This window comes from Cherax quadricarinatus, chromosome 22, assembly GCF_038502225.1.
Source record: "Cherax quadricarinatus isolate ZL_2023a chromosome 22, ASM3850222v1, whole genome shotgun sequence".
NCBI lineage: Eukaryota > Metazoa > Arthropoda > Malacostraca > Decapoda > Parastacidae > Cherax > Cherax quadricarinatus.
In genome coordinates this window covers 30,176,886-30,200,126 of record NC_091313.1, presented here as the reverse complement: position 1 = coordinate 30,200,126, position 23,241 = coordinate 30,176,886, and the positions used below count along the sequence as shown (strand labels likewise).

The following is a 23,241-nucleotide window of genomic DNA, read 5'->3' as shown; positions in this document are numbered from 1 at the left end:
TGTCTATTCCCCGCAGTATCTTGTATGTCGTTATCATGTCTCCCCTGACCCTTCTGTCCTCCAGTGTCGTCAGTCCGATTTCCCTTAACCTTTCCTCGTACGACATTCCCTTGAGCTCTGGGACTAGCCTTGTTGCAAACCTTTGTACTTTCTCTAACTTCTTGACGTGCTTGACCAGGTGTGGGTTCCAGACTGGTGCTGCATACTCCAGTATGGGCCTAACATACACAGTGTACAGTGTCTTGAACGATTCCTTATTGAGGTATCGGAACGCTATTCTCAGGTTTGCCAGGCGCCCGTATGCTGCAGTGGTTATTTGGTTGATGTGTGCCTCCGGTGATGTACTCGGTGTTATGGTCACCCCAAGGTCTTTCTCCCTGAGTGAGGTCTGTAGTCTTTGTCCACCTAGCCTATATTCTGTCTGCGGTCTTCTTTGCCCCTCCCCAATCTTCATGACTTTGCATTTGGCTGGATTGAATTCGAGGAGCCAGTTACTGGACCACATGTCCAGCCTCTCCAGGTCTCTTTGCAGTCCTGCCTCATCCTCGTCCGATTTAATTCTTCTCATCAACTTCACGTCATCTGCGAACAGGGACACTTCAGAGTCTATTCCTTCCATCATGTCGTTCACATATATCAAAAATAGCACTGGTCCTAGAACTGACCCCTGTGTGTGTGTGTGTGTGTGTGTGTGTGTGTGTGTGTGTGTGTGTGTGTGTGTGTACTCACCTAGTTGTACTCGCCTAGTTGAGGTTGCAGGGGTCGAGTCCGAGCTCCTGGCCTCGCCTCTTCACTGATCACTACTAGGTCACTCTCCCTGAACCGTGAGCTTTATCAACCTCTGCTTAAAGCTATGTATGGATCCTGCCTCCACTACATCGCTTCCCAAACTATTCCACTTACTGACTACTCTGTGGCTGAAGAAATACTTCCTAACATCCCTGTGATTCATCTGTGTCTTCAACTTCCAACTGTGTGTGTGTGTGTGTGTGTGTGTGTGTGTGTGTGTGTGTGTGCGTGTACTCACCTAGTTGTACTCACCTAGTTGAGGTTGCGGGGGTCGAGTCCGAGCTCCTGGCCCCGCCTCTTCACTGATCGCTACTAGGTCACTCTCCCTGAGCCGTGAGCTTTATCGTACCTCTGCTTAAAGCTATGTATGGATCCTGCCTCCACTACATCGCTTCCCAAACTATTCCACTTACTGACTACTCTGTGGCTGAAGAAATACTTCCTAACATCCCTGTGATTCATCTGTGTCTTTAGCTTCCAACTGTGTCCCCTTGTTACTGTGTCCAATCTCTGGAACATCCTGTTTTTGTCCACCTTGTCAATTCCTCTCAGTATTTTGTATGTCGTTATCATGTCCCCCCCTATCTCTCCTGTCCTCCAGTGTCGTCAGGTTGATTTCCCTTAACCTCTCCTCGTAGGACATACCTCTTAGCTCTGGGACTAGTCTTGTTGCAAACCTTTGCACTTTCTCTAGTTTCTTTACGTGCTTGGCTAGGTGTGGGTTCCAAACTGGTGCCGCATACTCCAATATGGGCCTAACGTATACGGTGTACAGGGTCCTGAACGATTCCTTATTAAGATGTCGGAATGCTGTTCTGAGGTTTGCTAGGCGCCCATATGCTGCAGCAGTTATTTGGTTGATGTGCGCTTCAGGAGATGTGCCTGGTGTTATACTCACCCCAAGATCTTTTTCCTTGAGTGAGGTTTGTAGTCTCTGACCCCCTAGACTGTACTCCGTCTGCGGCCTTCTTTGCCCTTCCCCAATCTTCATGACTTTGCACTTGGTGGGATTGAACTCCAGGAGCCAATTGCTGGACCAGTTCTGCAGCCTGTCCAGATCCCTTTGTAGTGTGTGTGTGTGTGTGTGTGTGTGTGTGTGTGTGGTTGCAGGTGTCGAGTCTTAGCTCCTGGCCCTGCGTCTTCACTGGTTGCTACTGGATCCTCTCTCTCCCTGCTCCATGAGCTTTATTAAACCTCGTCTTAAAACTATGTATGGTTCCCGCCTCCACTACGTCACTTTCTAGGCTGTTCCACTGCCTGACAACTCTATGACTGAAGAAATACTTCCTAACATCCCTTTGACTCATCTGAGTCTTCAACTTCCAATTGTGACCTCTTGTTTCTGTGTCCCCTCCCTGGAACATCCTGTCTTTGTCAACCTTGTCTATTCTGCGCAGTATTTTATATGTCGTTATCATGTCTCCCCTGACCTTCCTGTCCTCCAGTGTCGTCAGGCCGATTTCCCTTAACCTTTCTTCACAGGACATTCCCCTTAGCTCTGGAACTAACCTTGTCGCAAACCTTTTCACCTTCTCTAATTTCTTGACATGCTTGATCAAGTGCGGGTTCCAAGCAGGTGCTGCATACTCCAGTATGGGTCTGACGTACACGGTGTACAGTGTCTTGAACGATTCCTTACTAAGGTATCGGAACGCTGTTCTCAGGTTTGCCAGGCGCCCATATGCTGCAGCAGTTATCTGGTTGATGTGTGCTTCCGGAGACATACTCGGTGTTACACTCACCCCAAGATCTTTCTCCTTGGGCGAGGTTTGCAGTCTTTGGCCACCTAGCCTATACTCCGTCTGCGGTCTTCTGTGCCCTTCCCCGATCTTCATGACTTTGCATTTGGAGGGGTTAAATTTGAGAAGCCAGGTGCTGGACTAGGTGTCCAGTCTGTCCAGGTCTCATTGAAGTCCTGCCTGATCCTCATCTGATTTAATTCTTCTCATTAACTTCACATCGTCTGCAAACAGGGACACTTCTGAGTCTAACTCTTCCATCATGTCGTTCACATATACCAAAAATAGCACTGGTCCTAGGACCGACCCTTGTGGGACCCTGCTCGTCACAGGTGCCCACTGTGATACCTCATCACGTACCATGACTTGTTGTTGCCTCCTTGTCAGGTATTTTCTGATCCATTGCAGTGCCCTTCCTGTTATATGCACCTGATCCTCTAGCTTCTGCACTAATCTCTTGTGAGGAACTGTGTCAAAGGCCTTCTTGCAGTGCAAGAAGATGCAATCAACCCACCCCTCTCTCTTGTGTCTTACTTCTGTTACTTTATCATAAAACTCCAGAAGGTTTGTGACACAGGATTTGCCTTCCATGAATCTGTGCTGGTTAGCGTTTATACTCTTGTTCCGTTCCAGGTGCTCCACCACTCTCCTCCTGATAATCTTCTCCATAATTTTGCATACTATACATGTCAGTGACACAGGTCTATAATTTAGTGCCTCTTTTCTGTCTCCTTTTTTAATAATGGGAACTACATTTGCCATCTTCCATACCTCAGGTAGTTGCCCAGTTTCCAGGGATGTGTTGAAGATTGTGGTAAGTGGCACACACAGCATATCCGCTCCCTCTCTAAGGACCTACGGGGAGATGTTGTCCGGTCCCATTGCCGTTGAGGTATTGATGTCCCTTAGCAGCTTCTTCACCTCCTCCTCATTTGTATGTATGTCATCCAACACTTGTTGGTATATTCCTTGCTGGTGTCCCCCTCTGTTCTGTCGCCCCAGAGGCCTTCCTCTGTGTGTGTGTGTGTGTGTGTGTGTGTGTGTGTGTGTGTGTGTGTGTGTGTGTGTGTGTTTGTTTTACTCACCTAATTGTACTCACCTAATTGTTGTTGCAGGGGTCGAGACACAGCTCCTGGCCCTGCCTCTTCACTGATCGCTACTGTGTGTGTGTGTGTGTGTGTGTGGCACATGTGTGTGTGTGTGGCACATGTGTGTGTGTGTGTGGCACATGTGTGTTGTGTGTGTGTATGGCATGTGTGTGTGTGTATATGGCATGTGTGTGTGTGTGTGTATGGCACATGTGTGTGTGTATGGCACATGCGTGTTTGTGTGTGTATGGCACGTGTGTGTGTGTGTGTATGGCACATGCATGTTTGTGTGTGTATGGCACGTGTGTGTGTGTGTGTATGGCACATGTGTATATGGCAGGTGAGTGTGTGTGTATTATGGCACGTGTGTGTGTGTATGGCAGGTGTGTGTGCGTGTGTGGCACGTACGTATGGCACATGTGTATGACATGTGCATGTGTGGGTGCATGTGCACGTGTTTTGTATTACGAAACAAATCTTAAAAACTCATTATTGACAACTATCAAGCTGAACTTTCCAAGCATTTGAATAATGGAGATGCATTAATATCTGTATAAGCCATTACAAGTGGACTTCCCATGCGTCTTCTTGAATGAAGGTGCCTTCACGTTGCTGAAGAACTCTTTATCTTAGGAAATAAAACTCCACTCCTTTTCCATGGATCAAGCAATATCTCCCATTGTAAGGCACTCTACAGCCCTATAATTGTACCATTTTCTCCATGAATATTAATAACCTCTATGCTTGTATAGCCTACACAAAATTCATGCACTGATCTTTCAAATGTATTGTACTAAAAGGAAAGATAATATGAAACTGTAAATTAATAAAGATTCCTGAGCTACTGAATTTATTGACTATTAATGGAAAATAGTAAGCTTTTACTGTATTTCTGGATCTGCTATTATAATACTAGGAGTGAATGTATTGTCTCAAGGTGAATACACATCAAAACCAACATCATATATCTGGAATAACACAGAAATATCAACACTTACGAAGGTTACTTTTGAAGATTCTGTGGACTCATGCTCATTGAAGAGGAACATTGTACTTATTAATCTGAGTACATCAGAATATTACATACTCTTAAGGACAAGGACTTGGAATTTAATTAGACAATAAAGTAAAACTAACATAGAAGGTTGCTCTGATATTTTATTTATTCTAAAGTGGGACAAGTGTACGGACAATTATCATTATAATAAGTAATTATGTTGCTTTATGCTTTAAGTGATGAACACAATACAGGTATAAAAATAAATCTGAATAATATATCAACAAATGCAAATAAGCCACCTAGGATAATGTCATACTTCTGCTGAAGATATTTATTAGTTATGTAAAGAGCAACTTTCTCCTGTGACTGCCTTCTACAACTAACCTTACTGCCTATGATCAACATTACTGTACAAAAAGATAAATGTTTACTAACATTTCTACCTATCCTATGTATTAGGAACCTATTACCTTATGCCTAATATCAATATTCATATAGCTACATTGATACTGCCAAAACTATGCCATATCACTCTTCCAAAATTATTAATCCTAACAAGCCTGGAACTTGAAAACTATTGGCTTTGAATGTGCAATGAGGTAGAAAAATATTATTTATGAAATGTTTATTAATTCTGTTTGTTGTAAATGTGGAACTTGATGTTTAAAGAATAATTAGTCAATATAATGAGTTGATTTTTGAATGAATAATGAGTTTACAATAAAAATGAGCACATTTATTTATTACCAATGAAGTATTTTTTCTACTTTTTTCCAGTGTACATTATTAGTCAAAAAATCTATTTTCTTCATCAGTTCTGTACATTCTGAAATATGTTCTATTCATACAGATTTTGATTATGAAGTGAAGCTATATTAAGAACAGGATACTGACTATGAAATCTTACAGAATTAAGTTGTTTACCAAGTTGTAGTCTGCTGAGAGTATTATGACTCTGGTAACAATCTTGACTATTACTGTTAACATTTTTCAAGTTGGAAAAAGAATATGGGGAGTCCCACTGGTTAAATACAGGGCTGTTTGGCTCTGCATAACTGACAGGAATTGAAGACAATACTGGGGACTGTTGCCGTTGTAGAGCAGAGTGATGTAGGTTCAGGTACTGAAGTGTTGGGGAAGCGTACGAGGAAGAGGGCAGAGTGAAATATTTCAACCAGTCAGTGGAGTTAGGGCTGACTGATGGAGAAAGAGGAGGTAAGGGAGACAATGGTGACACTAATGGATATGGTGTGGTTGGAGTAATCTGTTGGTGGAGTGCTGGGACTGGCGATAACTGGGGATGAAATGATGGTACAGTAGTTGACAACTGTGTCATATGTTGAGGTGGTGAGAGGGAAGGTGAATGGTGTATGTGTGTAACAGTAGCATTCATCACAGATGGATGTGATGGTGGGAGGGTTGACATTAGAGTGGGATTTAATGGCAAAATGGGTAACACCAGAGGTTGTGGCGCCGAAGGTACCTGGCCAACAGTGTTGCCCTGACTTGATGCTCGAACTTCATCCAATGTAGGGAGTTCCAGATGCTCAGGGAGACGCAGCTCATACTTGGGGCGCAACCAAACATGACAACCAAACGAAATTAAATTAGAAATGCAAAAATATTGTAGAATTGGGCAATTCAGGCATAGCTGAGAAGTCTCAGGTAGGCTCTGGAACAACTAAGGCTGTTAGGTGAACCTTTGCTGGGAATCGGCCTTTTCTAAATTATAACTGGCTAAATCATATTGAATTTGAGACTATTTCAAGGCTTATTACATATTTATCACATGTATATATACATATATTCTAGGTAGTAGGTTGGGGTGACCCAAAAGGAAAAATGAAAGTATATATATATATATATACGTATATATATCCTAGGTAGTAGGTTGGTAGACAGCAACCGCCCAGGGAGGTACTACCGTCCTGCCAAGTGAGTGTAAAACGAAAGCCTGTAATTGTTTTACATGATGGTAGGATTGCTGGTGTCCTTTTTTCTGTCTCATAAACATGCAAGATTTCAGGTACATCTTGCTACTTCTACTTACACTTAGGTCACACTACACATATATGTACAAGCATATATATACACACACCCCTCTGGGTTTTCTTCTATTTTCTTTCTAGTTCTTGTTCTTGTTTATTTCCTCTTATCTCCATGGGGAAGTGGAACAGAATTCTTCCTCCGTAAGCCATGCGTGTTGTAAGAGGCGACTAAAATGCCGGGAGCAAGGGGCTAGTAACCCCTTCTCCTGTATATATTACTAAATTTGAAAGGAGAAACTTTCGTTTTTCCTTTCGGGCCACCCCGCCTTAGTGGGATATGGCCAGTGTGTTGAAAGAAAGAAAGAATATATCTATATAGGTTGGTAAGTTGGTAGAGAGCAACCACCCAGGGGGGTACTACCGTCCTGCCAAGTGAGTGTGAAACGAAAGCCTGTAATTGTTTTACATGATGGTAGGATTGCTGGTGTCTTTTGTCTGTCTCATAAATATGCAAGATTACAGGTACGTCTTGCTACTTCTACTTACACTTAGGTCACACTACACATACATGTACATGTTTATTTATACACACTCATCTGTGTTTTCTTTGATTTTATCTTAATAGACTTGAGTCCTGGAGATGGGAAGTACAGTGCCTGCACTCTGAAGGAGGGGTGTTAATGTTGCAGTTTAAAAACTGTAGTGTAAAGCACCCTTCTGGCAAGACAGTGATGGAGTGAATGATGGTGAAAGTTTTTCTTTTTCGGGCCACCCTGCCTTGGTGGGAATCGGCCGGTGTGATAATAATAAAATAAAAATAGTTCTTGGTCTTATTACTTTTCCTTTTATATCCATGGGGAAGTGGAATAAGAATCTTTCCTCTGTAAGCCATGCATGTTGTAAAAGTCAACTAAAATGTCGGGAACAATGGGCTAGTAACCCCTTTTCCTGTAATAATTACTAAAAAGAATAAGAAGAAGAAAACTGTCAAAGTGGGAAGTCTGAATGTGCGTGGATGTTGTGCAAATGATAAGAAAGAGATGGTTGCGAATGTTATGAATGTAAAGAAGCTGGATGTCCTGGCTTTAAGTGAAATAAAGCTGAAGGGGGTGGGAGAGTTTCAGTGGTGAGGAATAAATGGGATTAGGTCAGGGGTTTCAAATAGAGTTAGAGCTAAAGAAGGAGTAGCAATAATGTTTAAGGATAAGTTATGGCAGGAAAAGAGGGACTATAAATGTATTAATTCAAGGATTATGTGGAGTAAAATAAAGCTTGGATGTGGAAAGTGGGTTATAGTAAGCGTATATGCACCTGGAGAAGAGAGAAGTGTAGAGGAGAGAGAGAGATTTTGGGAAATGTTGAGTGAATGCATAGGGAGTTTTAAACCAAGTGTGAGAGTAATGGTGGTAGGGGATTTCAATGCTAAAGTGGGCAAAAATGTTGTCGAGGGAGTGGTAGGTAAATTTGGGGTACCAGGGGTAAATGAAAATGGGGAGCCTTTAATTGAGCTATGTGTAGAAAGAGGTTTGGTAATAAGTAATACATATTTTCTGAAGAAGAGGATAAATAAATATACAAGATATGATATAGCTCGTAATGAAAATAGTTTGTTAGATTATGTATTGGTGGATAAAAGGTTGATGGGTAGGCTCCAGGATGTACACGTTTATAGAGGGGCAACTGATATATCGGATCAATATTTAGCTGTAGCTACAGTTAGAGTAAGAGGTAGATGGGAAAAGAGGAAAATAGCAACAACAAGCAAGAGGGAGGTGAAAGTGTATAAACTAAGGGAAGAGGAAGTTCGGGTGAGATATAAGCAACTATTGGCAGAAAGGTGGGCTGGTGCAAGTATGAGTAGTGGGGGGTTTGAAGAGGGTTGGAATAGTTTTAAAAATGCAGTATTAGAATGTGGGGCAGAAGTTTGTGGTTATAGGAGGGTGGGTGCAGGAGGAAAGAGGAGTGATTGGTGGAATGATGAAGTAAAGGGTGTGATAAAAGAGAAAAAGTTTGCTTATGAGAGGTTTTCACAAAGCAGAAGTGCTATAAGAAGAGTAGAGTATATGGAGAGTAAAAGAAAGGTAAAGAGAGTGGTGACAGAGTGCAAAAGGAGAGCAGAAGATAGAGTGGGAGAGGCACTGTCAAGAAATTTTAATAAAAATAAGAAAAATTTTTGGAGTTAAACAAGTTAAGAAAGCCTAGAGAACGAATGGGTTTGTCAGTTAAAAACAGAGCAGGGGAGTTAGTAGATGGGGAGATGGAGGTTTTGGGTAGATGGCGAGAATATTTTGAGGAACTTCTAAATGTCGACGGAGAAAGGGAAGCGGTAATTTCATGCACTGGCCAGGGAGGTATACCATCTTTTAGGAGTGAAGAAGAACAAGATGTAAGTGTGGGGGAGGTGCATGAGGCATTACGTAGAATGAAATGGGGTAAAGCAGCTGGAACTGACGGGATCATGACAGAAATGTTAAAAGCAGGGGGGATATAGTGTTGGAGTGGTTGGTATTTTTGTTTAATAAATGTATGAAAGAGGGGAAGGTACCTAGGGATTGGCGGAGAGCATGTATAGTTCCTTTATATAAAGGGAAGGGGGACAAAAGAGATTGTAAAAATTATAGAGGAATAAGTTTACTGAGTACTTTCGTTTTTCCTTTTGGTTCACCCCGCCTCGGTGGGATACGGCTCATGTGTTGAAAGAAAGAAGTTTACTGAGTATACCAGGAAAAGTGTATGGTAGGGTTATTATTGAAAGAATTAGAGGTAAGACAGAATGAAGGATTGCAGATGAGCAAGGAGGTTTCAGAATGGGTAGGGGATGTGTAGATCAAGTGTTTACATTGAAGCATATATTTTTTATTATTTTTTTTTTTTTTTATTATCACACTGGCCGATTCCCACCAAGGCAGGGTGGCCCGAAAAAGAAAAACTTTCACCATCATTCACTCCATCACTGTCTTGCCAGAAGGGTGCTTTACACTACAGTTTTTAAACTGCAACATTAACACCCCTCCTTCAGAGTGCAGGCACTGTACTTCCCATCTCCAGGACTCAAGTCCGGCCTGCCGGTTTCCCTGAATCCCTTCATAAATGTTACTTTGCTCACACTCCAACAGCACGTCAAGTATTAAAAACCATTTGTCTCCATTCACTCCTATCAAACACGCTCACGCATGCCTGCTGGAAGTCCAAGCCCCTCGCACACAAAACCTCCTTTACCCCCTCCCTCCAACCCTTCCTAGGCCGACCCCTACCCCGCCTTCCTTCCACTACAGACTGATACACTCTTGAAGTCATTCTGTTTCGCTCCATTCTCTCTACATGTCCGAACCACCTCAACAACCCTTCCTCAGCCCTCTGGACAACAGTTTTGGTAATCCCGCACCTCCTCCTAACTTCCAAACTACGAATTCTCTGCATTATATTCACACCACACATTGCCCTCAGACATGACATCTCCACTGCCTCCAGCCTTCTCCTCGCTGCAACATTCATCACCCACGCTTCACACCCATATAAGAGCGTTGGTAAAACTATACTCTCATACATTCCCCTCTTTGCCTCCAAGGACAAAGTTCTTTGTCTCCACAGACTCCTAAGTGCACCACTCACTCTTTTTCCCTCATCAATTCTATGATTCACCTCATCTTTCATAGACCCATCCGCTGACACGTCCACTCCCAAATATCTGAATACGTTCACCTCCTCCATACTCTCTCCCTCCAATCTGATATTCAATCTTTCATCACCTAATCTTTTTGTTATCCTCATAACCTTACTCTTTCCTGTATTCACCTTTAATTTTCTTCTTTTGCACACCCTACCAAATTCATCCACCAATCTCTGCAGCTTCTCTTCAGAATCACCCAAGAGCACAGTGTCATCAGCAAAGAGCAGCTGTGACAACTCCCACTTTGTGTGTGATTCTTTATCTTTTAACTCCACGCCTCTTGCCAAGACCCTCGCATTTACTTCTCTTACAACCCCATCTATAAATATATTAAACAACCACGGTGACATCACACATCCTTGTCTAAGGCCTACTTTTACTGGGAAAAAATTTCCCTCTTTCCTACATACTCTAACTTGAGCCTCACTGTCCTCGTAAAAACTCTTCACTGCTTTCAGTAACCTACCTCCTACACCATACACTTGCAACATCTGCATATATGTGAACAGTATTTAGATAAAGGTAGGGAAGTTTTTATTTCATTTATGGATTTAGAAAAGGCATATGATAGAGTAGATAGAGGAGCAATGTGGCAGATGTTGCAAGTATATGGAATAGGTGGTAAGTTACTAAATGCTGTAAAGAGTTTTTATGAGGATAGTGAGGCTCAAGTTAGGGTGTGTAGAAGAGAGGAAGACTATTTCTCGGTAAAAGTAGGTCTTAGACAGGGATGTGTAATGTCACCATGGTTGTTTAATATATTTATAGATGAGGTTGTAAAGAAGTAAATGCTAGGGTGTTTGGGAGAGGGGTGGGATTAAATTATGGGGAATCAAATACAAAATGGGAATTGACACAGTTGCTTTTTGCTGATGATACTGTGCTTATGGGAGATTCTAAAGAAAAATTGCAAAAGTTAGTGTATGAGTTTGGGAGTGTGTGTAAAGATAGAAAGTTGAAAGTGAACATAGAAAAGAGTAAGGTGATGAGGGTATGAAATGATTTAGATAAAGTAAAATTGGATATCAAATTGGGGAGGAGGAGTATGGAAGAAGTGAATGTTTTCAGATATTTGGGAGTTGACGTGTCGGTGGATGGATTTATGAAGGATGAGGTTAATCATAGAACTGATGAGGGAAAAAAGGTGAGTGGTGTGTTGAGGTATATGTGGAGACAAAAAACGTTATCTATGGATGCAAAGAAGGGAATGTATGAAAATATAGTAGTACCAACACTCTTATATGGGTGTGAAGCTTGGGTTGTGAATGCAGCAGCGAGGAGGTGGTTGGAGGCAGTGGAGTTGTCCTGCCTAAGGGCAATGTGTGGTGTAAATATTATGCAGAAAATTCAGAGTGTGGAAATTAGGAGGTGTGGAGTTAATAAAAATATTAGTCAGAGGGCTGAAGAGGGGTTGTTGGGGTGGTTTGGTCATTTAGAGAGAATGGATCAAAGTAGAATGACATGGAGAGCATTTAAATCTGTAGTGGAAGGAAGGCGGGGGTAGAGGTCGTCCTTGAAAAGGTTGGAAGGAAGTGGTAAGGGAGGTTTTGTGGGCGAGGGGCTTGGACTTCCAGCAGGTGTGCATGAGCGTGTTCGATAGGAGTGGATGGAGACGAATGGCATTTGGGACCTGACGATCTGTTGGAGTGTGAGCAGGGTAATATTTAGTGAAGGGATTCAGGGAAACTGGTTATTTTTATATAGCTGGACTTGAGTCCTGGAAATGGGAAGTACAATGCCTGCACTCTAAAGGAGGGGTTTCGGGATATTAGCAGTTTGGAGGGATATGTTGTGTATCTTTATACATATATGCTTCTAAACTGTTGTGTTCTGAACACCTCTGCAAAAACTGTGATTATGTATGAGTGAGGTGAAAGTGTTGAATGATAATGAAAGTATTTTCATTTTGGGAATTTTCTTTCTTTTTGGGTCACCCTGCCTCAGTGGGAGATGGTCGACTTGTTAAAAAAAAAAATATATATATATATATATATATTCTTTCTTTCTTTCAACACACCGGCCGTATCCCACCTAGGCGGGGTGGCCCAAAAGGAAAAACGAAAGTTTCTCCTTTAACATTTAGTAATATATACAGAAGGGGTTACTAGCCCCATGCTCCCGGCATTTTAGTTGCCTCTTACAACACGCATGGCTTACGGAGGAAGAATTCTGTTCCACTTCCGCATGGAGATAAGAGGAAATAAACAAGAACAAGAACTAGAAAGAAAATAGAAGAAAACCCAGAGGGGTGTGTGTATATATATGCTTGTACATGTATGTGTAGTGTGACCTAAGTGTAAGTAGAAGTAGCAAGACGTACCTGAAATCTTGCATGTTTATGAGACAGAAAAAAAGACACCAGCAATCCTACCATCGCGTAAAACAATTACAGGCTTTCGTTTTACACTCACTTGGCAGGACGGTAGTACCTCCCTGGGCAGTTGCTGTCTACCAACCTACTACCTAGGATATATATACGTATATTCTTCCTTTCTTTCAACACACCGGCCGTATCCCACCGAGGCGGGGTGGCCCAAAAGGAAAAATGAAAGATTCTCCTTTTACATTTAGTAATATATACAGGAGAAGGAGTTACTAGCTCCTTGCTCCCGGCAGTTTAGTCGCCTCTTACAACACGCATGGCTTACGGAGGAAAAATTCTGTTCCACTTCCCCATGGAGGAAAGAGGAAATAAACAAGAACAAGAACTAGTAAGAAAATAGAAGAAAACCCAGAGGGGTGTGTGTATATATATACTTGTACATGTATGTGTAGTGTGACCTAAGTGTAAGTAGAAGTAGCAAGATGTACCTGAAACCTTGCATGTTTATGAGACAGAAAAATGGACACCAGCAATCCTACCATCATGTAAAACAATTACAGGCTTTCGTTTTACACTCACTTGGCAGGACGGTAGTACCTCCCTGGGCGGTTGCTGTCTACCAACCTACTACCTAGGATATATATATTTCTTTCTTTCAACACACCGGCCGTATCCCACCGAGGCGGGGTGGCCCAAAAGGAAAAACGAAAGTTTCTCCTTTTACATTTAGTAATATATACAGGAGAAGAGGTTACTAGCCCCTTGCTCCCGGCATTTTAGTTGCCTCTTACAACACGCATGGCTTACGGAGGAAGAATTCTGTTCCACTTCCCCATGGAGATAAGAGGAAATAAACAAGAATAAGAACTAGAAAGAAAATAGAAGAAAACCCAGAGGGGTGTGTATATATGTGCTTGTACATGTATGTGTAGTGTGACCTAAGTGTAAGTAGAAGTAGCAAGATGTACCTGAAACCTTGCATGTTTATGAGACAGAAAAATGGACACCAGCAATCCTACCATCATGTAAAACAATTACAGGCTTTCGTTTTACACTCACTTGGCAGGACGGTAGTACCTCCCTGGGCGGTTGCTGTCTACCAACCTACTACCTAGGATATATATATATATATATATATATATATATATATATCCTAGGTAGTAGGTTGGTAAACAGCAACCGCCCAGGGAGGTGCTACCGTCCTGCCAAGTGAGTGTAAATCGAAAGCCTGTAATTGTTTTACATGAAGGTAGGATTGCTGGTGTCCATTTTTCTGTCTTATAAATATGCAAGGTTTCAGGTACGTCTTGCTACTTCTACTTACACTTAGGTCACACTACACATACATGTACAAGCACATATATACACACCCCTCTGGGTTTTCTTCTATTTTCTTTCTAGTTCTTATTCTTGTTTATTTCCTCTTATCTCCATGGGGAAGTGGAACAGAATTCTTCCTCCGTAAGCCATGCGTGTTGTAAGAGGCAACTAAAATGCCGGGAGCAAGGGGCTAGTAACCTCTTCTCCTGTATATATTACTAAATGTAAAAGGAGAAACTTTCGTTTTTCCTTTTGGGCCACCCCGCCTCGGTGGGATACGGCCGGTGTGTTGAAAGAAAGAAAGATATATATATATATATCCTAGGTAGTAGGTTGGTAGACAGCAACCGCCCAGGGAGGTACTACCGTCCTGCCAAGTGAATGTAAAACGAAAGCCTGTAATTGTTTTACATGATGGTAGGATTGCTGGTGTCCATTTTTCTGTCTTATAAATATGCAAGGTTTCAGGTACGTCTTGCTACTTCTACTTACACTTAGGTCACACTACACATACATGTACAAGCATATATATATACACACATCCCTCTGGGTTTTCTTCTATTTTCTTTCTAGTTCTTATTCTTGTTTATTTCCTCTTATCTCCATGGGGAAGTGGAACAGAATTCTTCCTCCGTAAGCCATGCGTGTTGTAAGAGGCAACTAAAATGCCGGGAGCAAGGGGCTAGTAACCTCTTTTCCTGTATATATTACTAAATGTAAAAGGAGAAACTTTCGTTTTTCCTTTTAGGCCACCCCGCCTCGGTGGGATACGGCCGGTGTGTTGAAAGAAAGAAGATATATATATATACTTTCATTTTTCCTTTTGGGTCACCCCGCCTCTGTGGGATACGACCAGTGTGTTGAAAGAAAGATACATATATATATATATATATATATATATATATATATATATATATACAAAGACTTTCCTTAATGTTTTATAATTATAATAAGCCTTGACCAAAACAGAAAATACTTGCAACTATGAAGGTTGTATTGTACATATTCTGTATAAAAAAAAGTGATAATATTAACATTATACATACTGGATCTTTAAATACATGCTAGCTGAAAATTATAAATTCAAGCAGTCTTAAAAATATAAAAAAAGAAGAAATTTGGCAGGCCACAGAAACATGTACTCAGTGAATGTTAATTCATTAATGAACTAAGGTTACCAATAAATGTAATAATATACTAAATGTATAAATTATAGTCTTACTACTGTTTCATACCAGCAATATGATTATAATTAGATAAATTAATGCGAATTGTGAAAGTTGTGAACACATATTTAACAGTAACTTTGCGTAATTGTTGAAAATGATTGATTTTTGATGAGTTTTTACTCTTATAGAGTGCAAATGCTATTTATTAGTGTTTGAAGAAAATACTGAAAATATATATGGTATATATTTTTAAAATCACAAAACACACATTTAGGTTTGAAAGTTCAAAAAATATCAGAATATGATCGGTGGGTGTTCATGTCAACATCATGTGTTTGTTATGAAGCCATTACTAAATACAAAGATACAAATTGTTCATTGAACTTTCCAGTTATTGGTCACATTCAAACCAAGCCTGGATATATTTACTAAAAACAGAGGAACTATTTTTCAGCACTAAGTGAGTCTTGCTCCATTCACTAATGATTAGTGAGAACCAGATATAGGAGAAGTGCACAAATGAGAGTAAATTAGGAAGAAAAAATTTATATTAAAAATAAGAGAAAAAAATTATTATTTAAAGGATTCACTAGGCTATGAAGAGTCCACCAAAATGCTGCACCCTACCATAAACCCCAAAAAGAAAATGAACTATGCATTAATAAAGAAATTTATTATGCCAATCTGTGCCACAACATATCCAGAGTAAATTTGAGCAATTACCTAAATCTGCAATCTCTTCAATTCTTTAGAAGAGCTAATAATTATTGCAATGAACCTTTAAATAGAACAAAAGGTGCACCTGTTGAAATTCAACTCCTTAGGAATACTGAGATGCAGAAATCATGCTTCAGTGATTCCTTTAAAATCTCTAGGTTATATTCAGTCAAGATTTGCAAAACACATTATGGTAAATATTAAGTTTTGTAGTATCAAAGAATCCAATATATTTACCATGGTTAATTTATATATGAGGTATTGCAGTTGATAAAGTGTTGGATGCAAATTTAAGTGTTCATTTAAAGGGATCAGAGAATTTATTCTGCAATCACAAAAGAGAGAAGTTTTGGGTTTCCAAAAATTTGATGCAAGTTATTAACCCCCAGAGGGTTAATAACTCAGGATAACCCGTGAAAGCAAAGCAATGTGGCTTATTTCTACTGAGGTCCTCAGATCCTCTTTCCTAGGATGCAACCAACAAGAGCTAACTAACTCCTAGGTATCTATTTACTTCTAGGTAAATAGGGCAGCAGGTGCAAGGAGACTTGTCCACATGTCATGGCGTGCCATTATTCAGTAGCAAGCCAAATGCTCTGCCACTGAGCTATGAGACACATAACTCATAACATAATTACATAACATAATTACCACAAGCAGCTTAGGATGACAACAACTGGCAATAATCAACACTTGATTTTGAACTTGAAATATGTAACAATAAAAGTGATCACTGAAACACACTAGACACTGGCCTCATGCATCAAACATAATATTCCATTAAGTCAGCACTTGCTTTTGGTATTTACACAGTAGGTGCCACCAAAAGAAAGCAATGTTATGTCACTTTATTGAAATTTTTCACCATGATTTAAATAACCATTACTTTGTGGGAAAAAAAAAACAGTGAAAGAGTAATCAATAGTTTTAAGTAAAATAATTATAGGGAATTTTGTACATAAACAGAATTAACAAATGACAGAATGCAAAAAATGAGCATTGATACCACAGTCTTTGACATTGCTACTGGTGGCCCCTTCCCACATGGATCCTGGGATCAATGGTGATTCAAAGAATGTATTCACAGTTACGAAAAAAAAAATTACAGTGGACCCCCGGTTAACGATATTTTTTCACTCCAGAAGTATGTTCAGGTGCCAGTACTGACTGAATTTGTTCCCATAAGGAATATTGTGAAGTAGATTAGTCCATTTCAGACCCCCAAACATACACGTACAAATGCACTTACATAAATACACTTACATAATTGGTCGCATTCGGAGGTGATCGTTATGCGGGGGTCCACTGTACAGTGGACCCACGGTTAACGATATTTTTTCAATCCAGAAGTATGTTCAGGTGCCAGTACTGACCGAATTTGTTCCCATAAGGAATATTGTGAAGTAGATTAGTCCATTTCAGACCCCCAAACATACACGTACAAACGCACTTACATAAATACACTTACATAATTGGTCGCATTCGGAGGTGATCGTTATGCAGGGGTCCACTGTATATATGTAACGTGGTCTATGCATATAACAGACCCAACACTAACCAGTCATCCACAGAACTTACAATAGGATAATTTCAGAACTAGCACTTCTATTACCTTGTTGTATAAGCAGAAGCAACTGTGACCCTACTATCTCATCCCACAGTCCCAGAAGCTTTCTTTATGCATCTATCCTCCCATCCCTCAAAGTCATATAGTTCATAAACCCAAGATAAACTGTCTTATCTTTAATGGACACATTATAAGAACAAGAGTAATTAAGAAATCAGAAGGATACTTACACGAATGTGTATACACAGCAGCTGTGACTTGACCCTTGCAACCAGAAATAGGCAAGTACATAGATGTGTGTGTACAATGTACTGAGTGTTAGTAGTGTTGTAGCAGCAAGAAGTACCTGTCATCTTATGTGTTTATGAGAGAGAAAGAAAAGACACCAGCAATCATAGATGAGAATAAAATGATTAACAGCTTTTCGCCTCACATTTATTTGGCAGGACAATAGTACCTCCTTGGGTGGCTTCTGTCTACAAACCTAATTCCTCAGATGAGCTCCGAGTAAAAACTTGCATTGGACCATAGCTGGTGACAGTGTCAATCTTCCAAAATTCAAGGATGTGGCATGTTTTGGATCTCACGACTGCAGATCTCAAAGTAGAGTGGTCAGTGTTATTGGCTGCCATTTTGCCACCCAGGCAGGGTGACTCATCCTCTATTTCCTTATTTTTTAGAAGTGCAGAGACATCACAATTTGAATGATTCTCCAAGCTGCAACATCCCTACCTATCATTCAGAGTGCAGATGCTGTACTCCCCACTTCCAGAACTGAAGCCTTCCTAACTGATTTCCCCCAAATTCCTTCATAAATATTATCTCAATCACAATGTAGCAGCAGCACATAAAATCCCAAAATTCATTTGAGTATTTCAATCAAATACTCAGAAATGGATACTGGATACTCAAATCCATCCTACTTAAAACATTTACACCCTCCTCCCAATCCTTCACATACTGCCAGATTTACATCTTCTAGGCTCCATCACTTCTAAGTGAAGAAATCATCTTGAGAACCCCACTCCTGCTCTGTGAATTAAACCTTTTGTATCACAACATTGTCTTCTAATTCCTTCACTCCTTTTTTTTTGTGTGTAATACTCACAAGGCAAACTGTTCTTAAATACTACATTTGTACTGCCTTCAACCTCCTCACTGTGCATGTGACAACAGTAAGCTCTCTTATAAAACCCCTCTATATAGTGTTTTATGCAAAATACCCACTCTGAAAAAAAGTGAATTTCCAAGCGCTTTTGTGATTTCTCACATTAACAGGACAGCAGAAGATGTATAAAGATGAGATATCACCTCACAAATGACCTCACACATGACTAGTCATGTGTGAGGTCATCACATATGCACTACATATGCACACATGAGGTCATATGTGGTGTATAAGCCATTACTATAACCCACTTCTCACATCCGACTTTTATTCGAATCCACATCATTCTTGAATTTACACACTCCTTTCTTTCCATAGTTTATCACTTAATATTACTGTTATTTCTTTAGCTCTTTCTCACATACATCTGATCTGATCCCATTACTACTGCTCACTGAAAGTCTTCTACTCCTTATAGCTTTGCTTTACATAGTTCTAGGACATCCAGCTTCTCATTCATAACACTAAGAATCCATTACTTCTTATCATCTGTACAAAACTCAAGCACATTTAAACAATCAATTTTCAAAATTTCTTTCATTGCCTTGGTTTGTGGAGGTGGAATTCTAACCCACTACCCCATGGGGCAGTAGGCATATACGTATACACTATAAGATTTTTTTTTTCAACAAACTGGCCGTATCCCACAAAGGCAGGGTGACCTAAAAAGAAAAACGAAAGTTTGTTCTTTTTAAATTTAGTAATTTATACAGGAGAAGGGAACTAACTTTAAGATATATGTCTTATATTAAAGTAGATCTTTGCATTTGAAAGACAATATCAGATTTCTCACATCTATCATTATAAAAATGACCTTGCATTTTGTTACAGAATATATTACAAATACAACATGCATCTGTAGTGTTGGCTAGTCCTCAACTGAAATATTATTCTGATAACTGTATGTATGTATGTATCCGCCATACGAAGCATTTGAATGCAAAAATTTTGCCTCGCCTATTGATAAAAAACTCGCCTTACGCGATTCGTCCGGGACGCATCCCACGTGTGGCCTCAGCGCCAGTGTTTACAAGCCAGCCAGTGTGGTTGCATCTATGCATACATTTGGTACATTTCACATTATCCCAGTGTTTTTAGTGCTTGTAACTGCAAAATAAGCCACCATGGACCCCAAGAAAGCTTCTAGTGCCATCCCTGTGGTAAAAAGGGCGAGAATTAGTATGGAATTGAAAAAAAGAGATTAAGGAAATATGTGCAAAGTGGGTTGAACTGCAAACCTTTGCATATGAAAATCACCCTGACACAGCTACTGCAAGCCGTGTTGGCAACCTGTACAATGACAATGTTATGGCCCATTTTAGGAGTCTTAAAGGAACGGGGGTACAGAGCTCTATGGACAGATTTGTTGTGCGACAGAGGTCCAGTGACTCTCAAGCTGGACTTAGTGGCATTAAAAGAAGAAGGGAATTAACCTCAGAAAAGGACTTGCTACTTCAAGTCCTAATGGAAGGGGATTCCCCTTCTAAACAATAACTTCCACACTCTCTCCTCCTCCCATCCCATCAATCATCACCAGATCTTCAATAAAGGTAAATGTCATGTATTCTATTCTTAGTAGAGTAGTAATTGTGCATGTCTTCTTCAGTTTGTGTGTATTAAAATTAATATTTCATGTGGCAAAAAAAATTTGTTTTTTTCATACTTTGGGGCGTCAGGAACGGATTAATTTGATTTCCATTATTTCTTATGGGGAAAATTAATTCGACTAACAATAATTTTGGCTTACGATGAGCTCTCAGAAATGGATACACCGGCCGTATCCCACCCAGGTGGGGTGGCCCAAAAGGAAAAACGAAAGTTTCTCCTTTCAAATTTAGTAATATATACAGGAGAAGGGGTTACCAGCCCCTTGCTCCCGGCATTTCAGTCGCCTCTTACGACACGCATGGCTTACGGAGGAAGAATTCTGTTCCACTTCCCCATGGAGAACATATATACATATATATATATATATACATATATTATAGGTAGTAGGTTGGTAGACAGCAACCGCCCAGGGAGGTACTACCGTCCTGCCAAGTGAGTGTAAAACGAAAGCCTGTAATTGTTTTACATGATGGTAGGATTGCTGGTGTCCTTTTTTCTGTCTCATGAACATGCAAGATTTCAGGTACGTCTTGCTACTTCTACTTACACTTAGGTCACACTACACATACATGTACAAGCACATATATACACACCCCTCTGGGTTTTCTTCTATTTTCTTTCTAGTTCTTATTCTTGTTTATTTCCTCTTATCTCCATGGGGAAGTGGAACAGAATTCTTCCTCCGTAAGCCATGCGTGTTGTAAGAGGCAACTAAAATGCCGGGAGCAAGGGGCTAGTAACCTCTTCTCCTGTATATATTACTAAATGTAAAAGGAGAAACTTTCGTTTTTCCTTTTGGGCCACCCCGCCTCGGTGGGATACGGCCGGTGTGTTGAAAGAAAGAAAGATATACATATATATATATACACACATATATACATATATACATATATACATACATACATATATACATACAGGTTTTCTATCAAAAAAGTACAGAAAGTTTTGTTTATCATCATGCAGGTTAGGTAATTTTATTGATGAAAAACCTGAGCAAATGGTGAAAAATTGCAATCTTGTGTCCTGCATTTTATTTCGTACTCTCATGCACTTAAGATGAATATATTACCTTTAACTGCACTGCACAGACAAATAAATGTGTATCACATAGGCTTCTCTTGGTAGTGCTGCAAATGGACTGATTAGTAAAGGATAGCTATATGAAAAGCTCCAATGTGGAGCTTTTCTGCTCAGGAGTTCTGCTTGGCAAGTCGTACAATGTGAGAATGAGTGTTCAACTCACCTTTGTTGCACAGACGAAACAAGTTGTCACCACCTTTGATATGACATTCATTAGGTTTTTGGTTTCCTGTATAACATTATCCACTTTAGTGAAGGTTGCAGCCTTTCCAACTGTAGGGTTTTTAACGGTGAATTGTAACTGTTGAACATAAGTTGGAATTTGGTCCAAGTGCTCCATCAACTCCTTTTTGTGTGGACCTGCTGGAACCTGTAAATATTAAATATTATATGATGAACATGATAATTTTATAAACGCTTGCATACAGCACTAACCTTACCTCAAAACAACTCAATGTACAAGTCTTATTTTCATAGCTTAAGTCTTGTATTACTATGATGTGTTTTTTTAAATAAACAGTATTATTATTAAACTAAAAAAAATTAAGCATAAAAGAGCAGAGTTCACTATGAATAAAATACACAGCTTATTAAATTCATAAAAAAATGAATTGTTTACCTGATATGAAAACTGTCTAACAACTTTGTACAATCTGTTTGCTTCTTCTGCAAAGTATTCTCCCTGTGTGAAGAGATCCTGGGTAGTCTTGAGAGCTCCTTCACCCCGTGTGAACTGATACATTGAAAAAGCCATCGAGGACATATTTTTGGCCCGTTTTACTATGTCATTGTCCTCATCTTGGGTGATGCGTTCTTCCCACTTTTCAGTCTCTTGTTCTACCTAACAAGGAGTGATAATTAGGGAAAGTTTTGTAAGAAATATATGTAAAGAGAAAACAATGCTTTAATTTCAGTTAAAGAAAATAAACACTATTGCAAAATGACTAATTTTAACATTATATTAAACGTCCGATAAAAAGCACCCCCCATAAAGTAGATATTGGCTACAACAGACAAAAAATCTGGCTGGACAAAGGATCAACATGTAGGATGAATGGTTTGTCCAATTAAAATAGCCATGAAGCAGATTTCATCCACTATATTGAACAGTTTGTCGGTCCAGTCATACACTCAGTAAAAATGGACCAACTCTACTTAATTGAAAGGTTGTACTGTCCAGGCTTGTCCAGGACCTGTCCATTATTGCAAGATTGTACTGTCCAGTCTTTGTCCAGGACCTGTCCATTTTCAATGTGGTGGTAAAGACAAGCCTCTTGTGTCCAACTGGAAATTATGTTGCCAAAGACAAAATGACTCTTTACAAGAAGCACAGGACAAGACAGGGCAGGTAGGACAAGGAAGAGCAAGTAGACAGGCAGGCAGGTACGCAGCCAATAGACTGGTAAAAAATTTTTGACTTAATGTTTACTCTTGCTACAGTCTCCTGCCACCTGCAAATGGTACACATAGTGTGTGTTACAAAGGTCTAGTACACAGTCTCCCTCCCATCTCTGCCTACCTTTTACCTTTCCACCTCCCTCCCTGGCACCCACTGCCTCCCTCCCACGCACTTTCAACACCCTCCATTTAAGACAGCCAGGTAGGAAGATCACAAGAGACAGGGCAAGGAAGCATAGGCAGGCAGGTGGTTTTGATATTACAGTCTATGTTGATGGATCACAAGAGACAGGGCAAGGAAGCACAGGCAGGTAGACGTTTTTCCTATTATAGTCTATGTTGATGGCAGTCTTAATGACTGTCCTGCAGTCAAATATGCATAAACCTGTACTTTACAGTACATAAATTAAGAAATTGAAACTCACCCTGTGGCAACCTTTCCTATGTACACACAGGCATGTGTGTACACACAGGCATGTGTGTACACACATGCGGAGAGAGAGAGAGAGAGAGAGAGAGAGAGAGAGAGAGAGAGAGAGAGAGACAGAGAGAGACAGAGAGAGACAGAGAGAGACAGACAGAGAGAGACAGAGAGAGACAGAGACAGACTGAGACAG

General features: G+C 40.3%; 1 protein-coding gene across 6 annotated transcripts in view; it reads right to left on the bottom strand.

Annotated features, from left to right (window-relative positions):
* The window catches only part of alpha-Catr (alpha-catenin related), a 375,248-nt gene that overhangs the window by 17,411 nt on the left and 334,596 nt on the right, over positions 1-23,241 (bottom strand). For 4 of the 6 annotated variants that reach the window (XM_053778134.2, XM_053778133.2, XM_053778130.2 and 1 more), the window contains exons 13-15: positions 21,846-22,067; positions 21,390-21,596; positions 4,757-6,183 (exon numbers count right to left, since the gene is read on the bottom strand). In XM_053778134.2, the coding sequence (XP_053634109.1) occupies positions 5,455-6,183; positions 21,390-21,596; positions 21,846-22,067 (1,158 nt within the window). In that variant the 3' untranslated portion in view covers positions 4,757-5,454. Of the gene's footprint in view, positions 1-4,756; positions 6,184-21,389; positions 21,597-21,845; positions 22,068-23,241 lie in introns of those variants that run through there. The other 2 variants (XM_070087621.1, XM_053778135.2) reach the window with 2 other exon arrangements.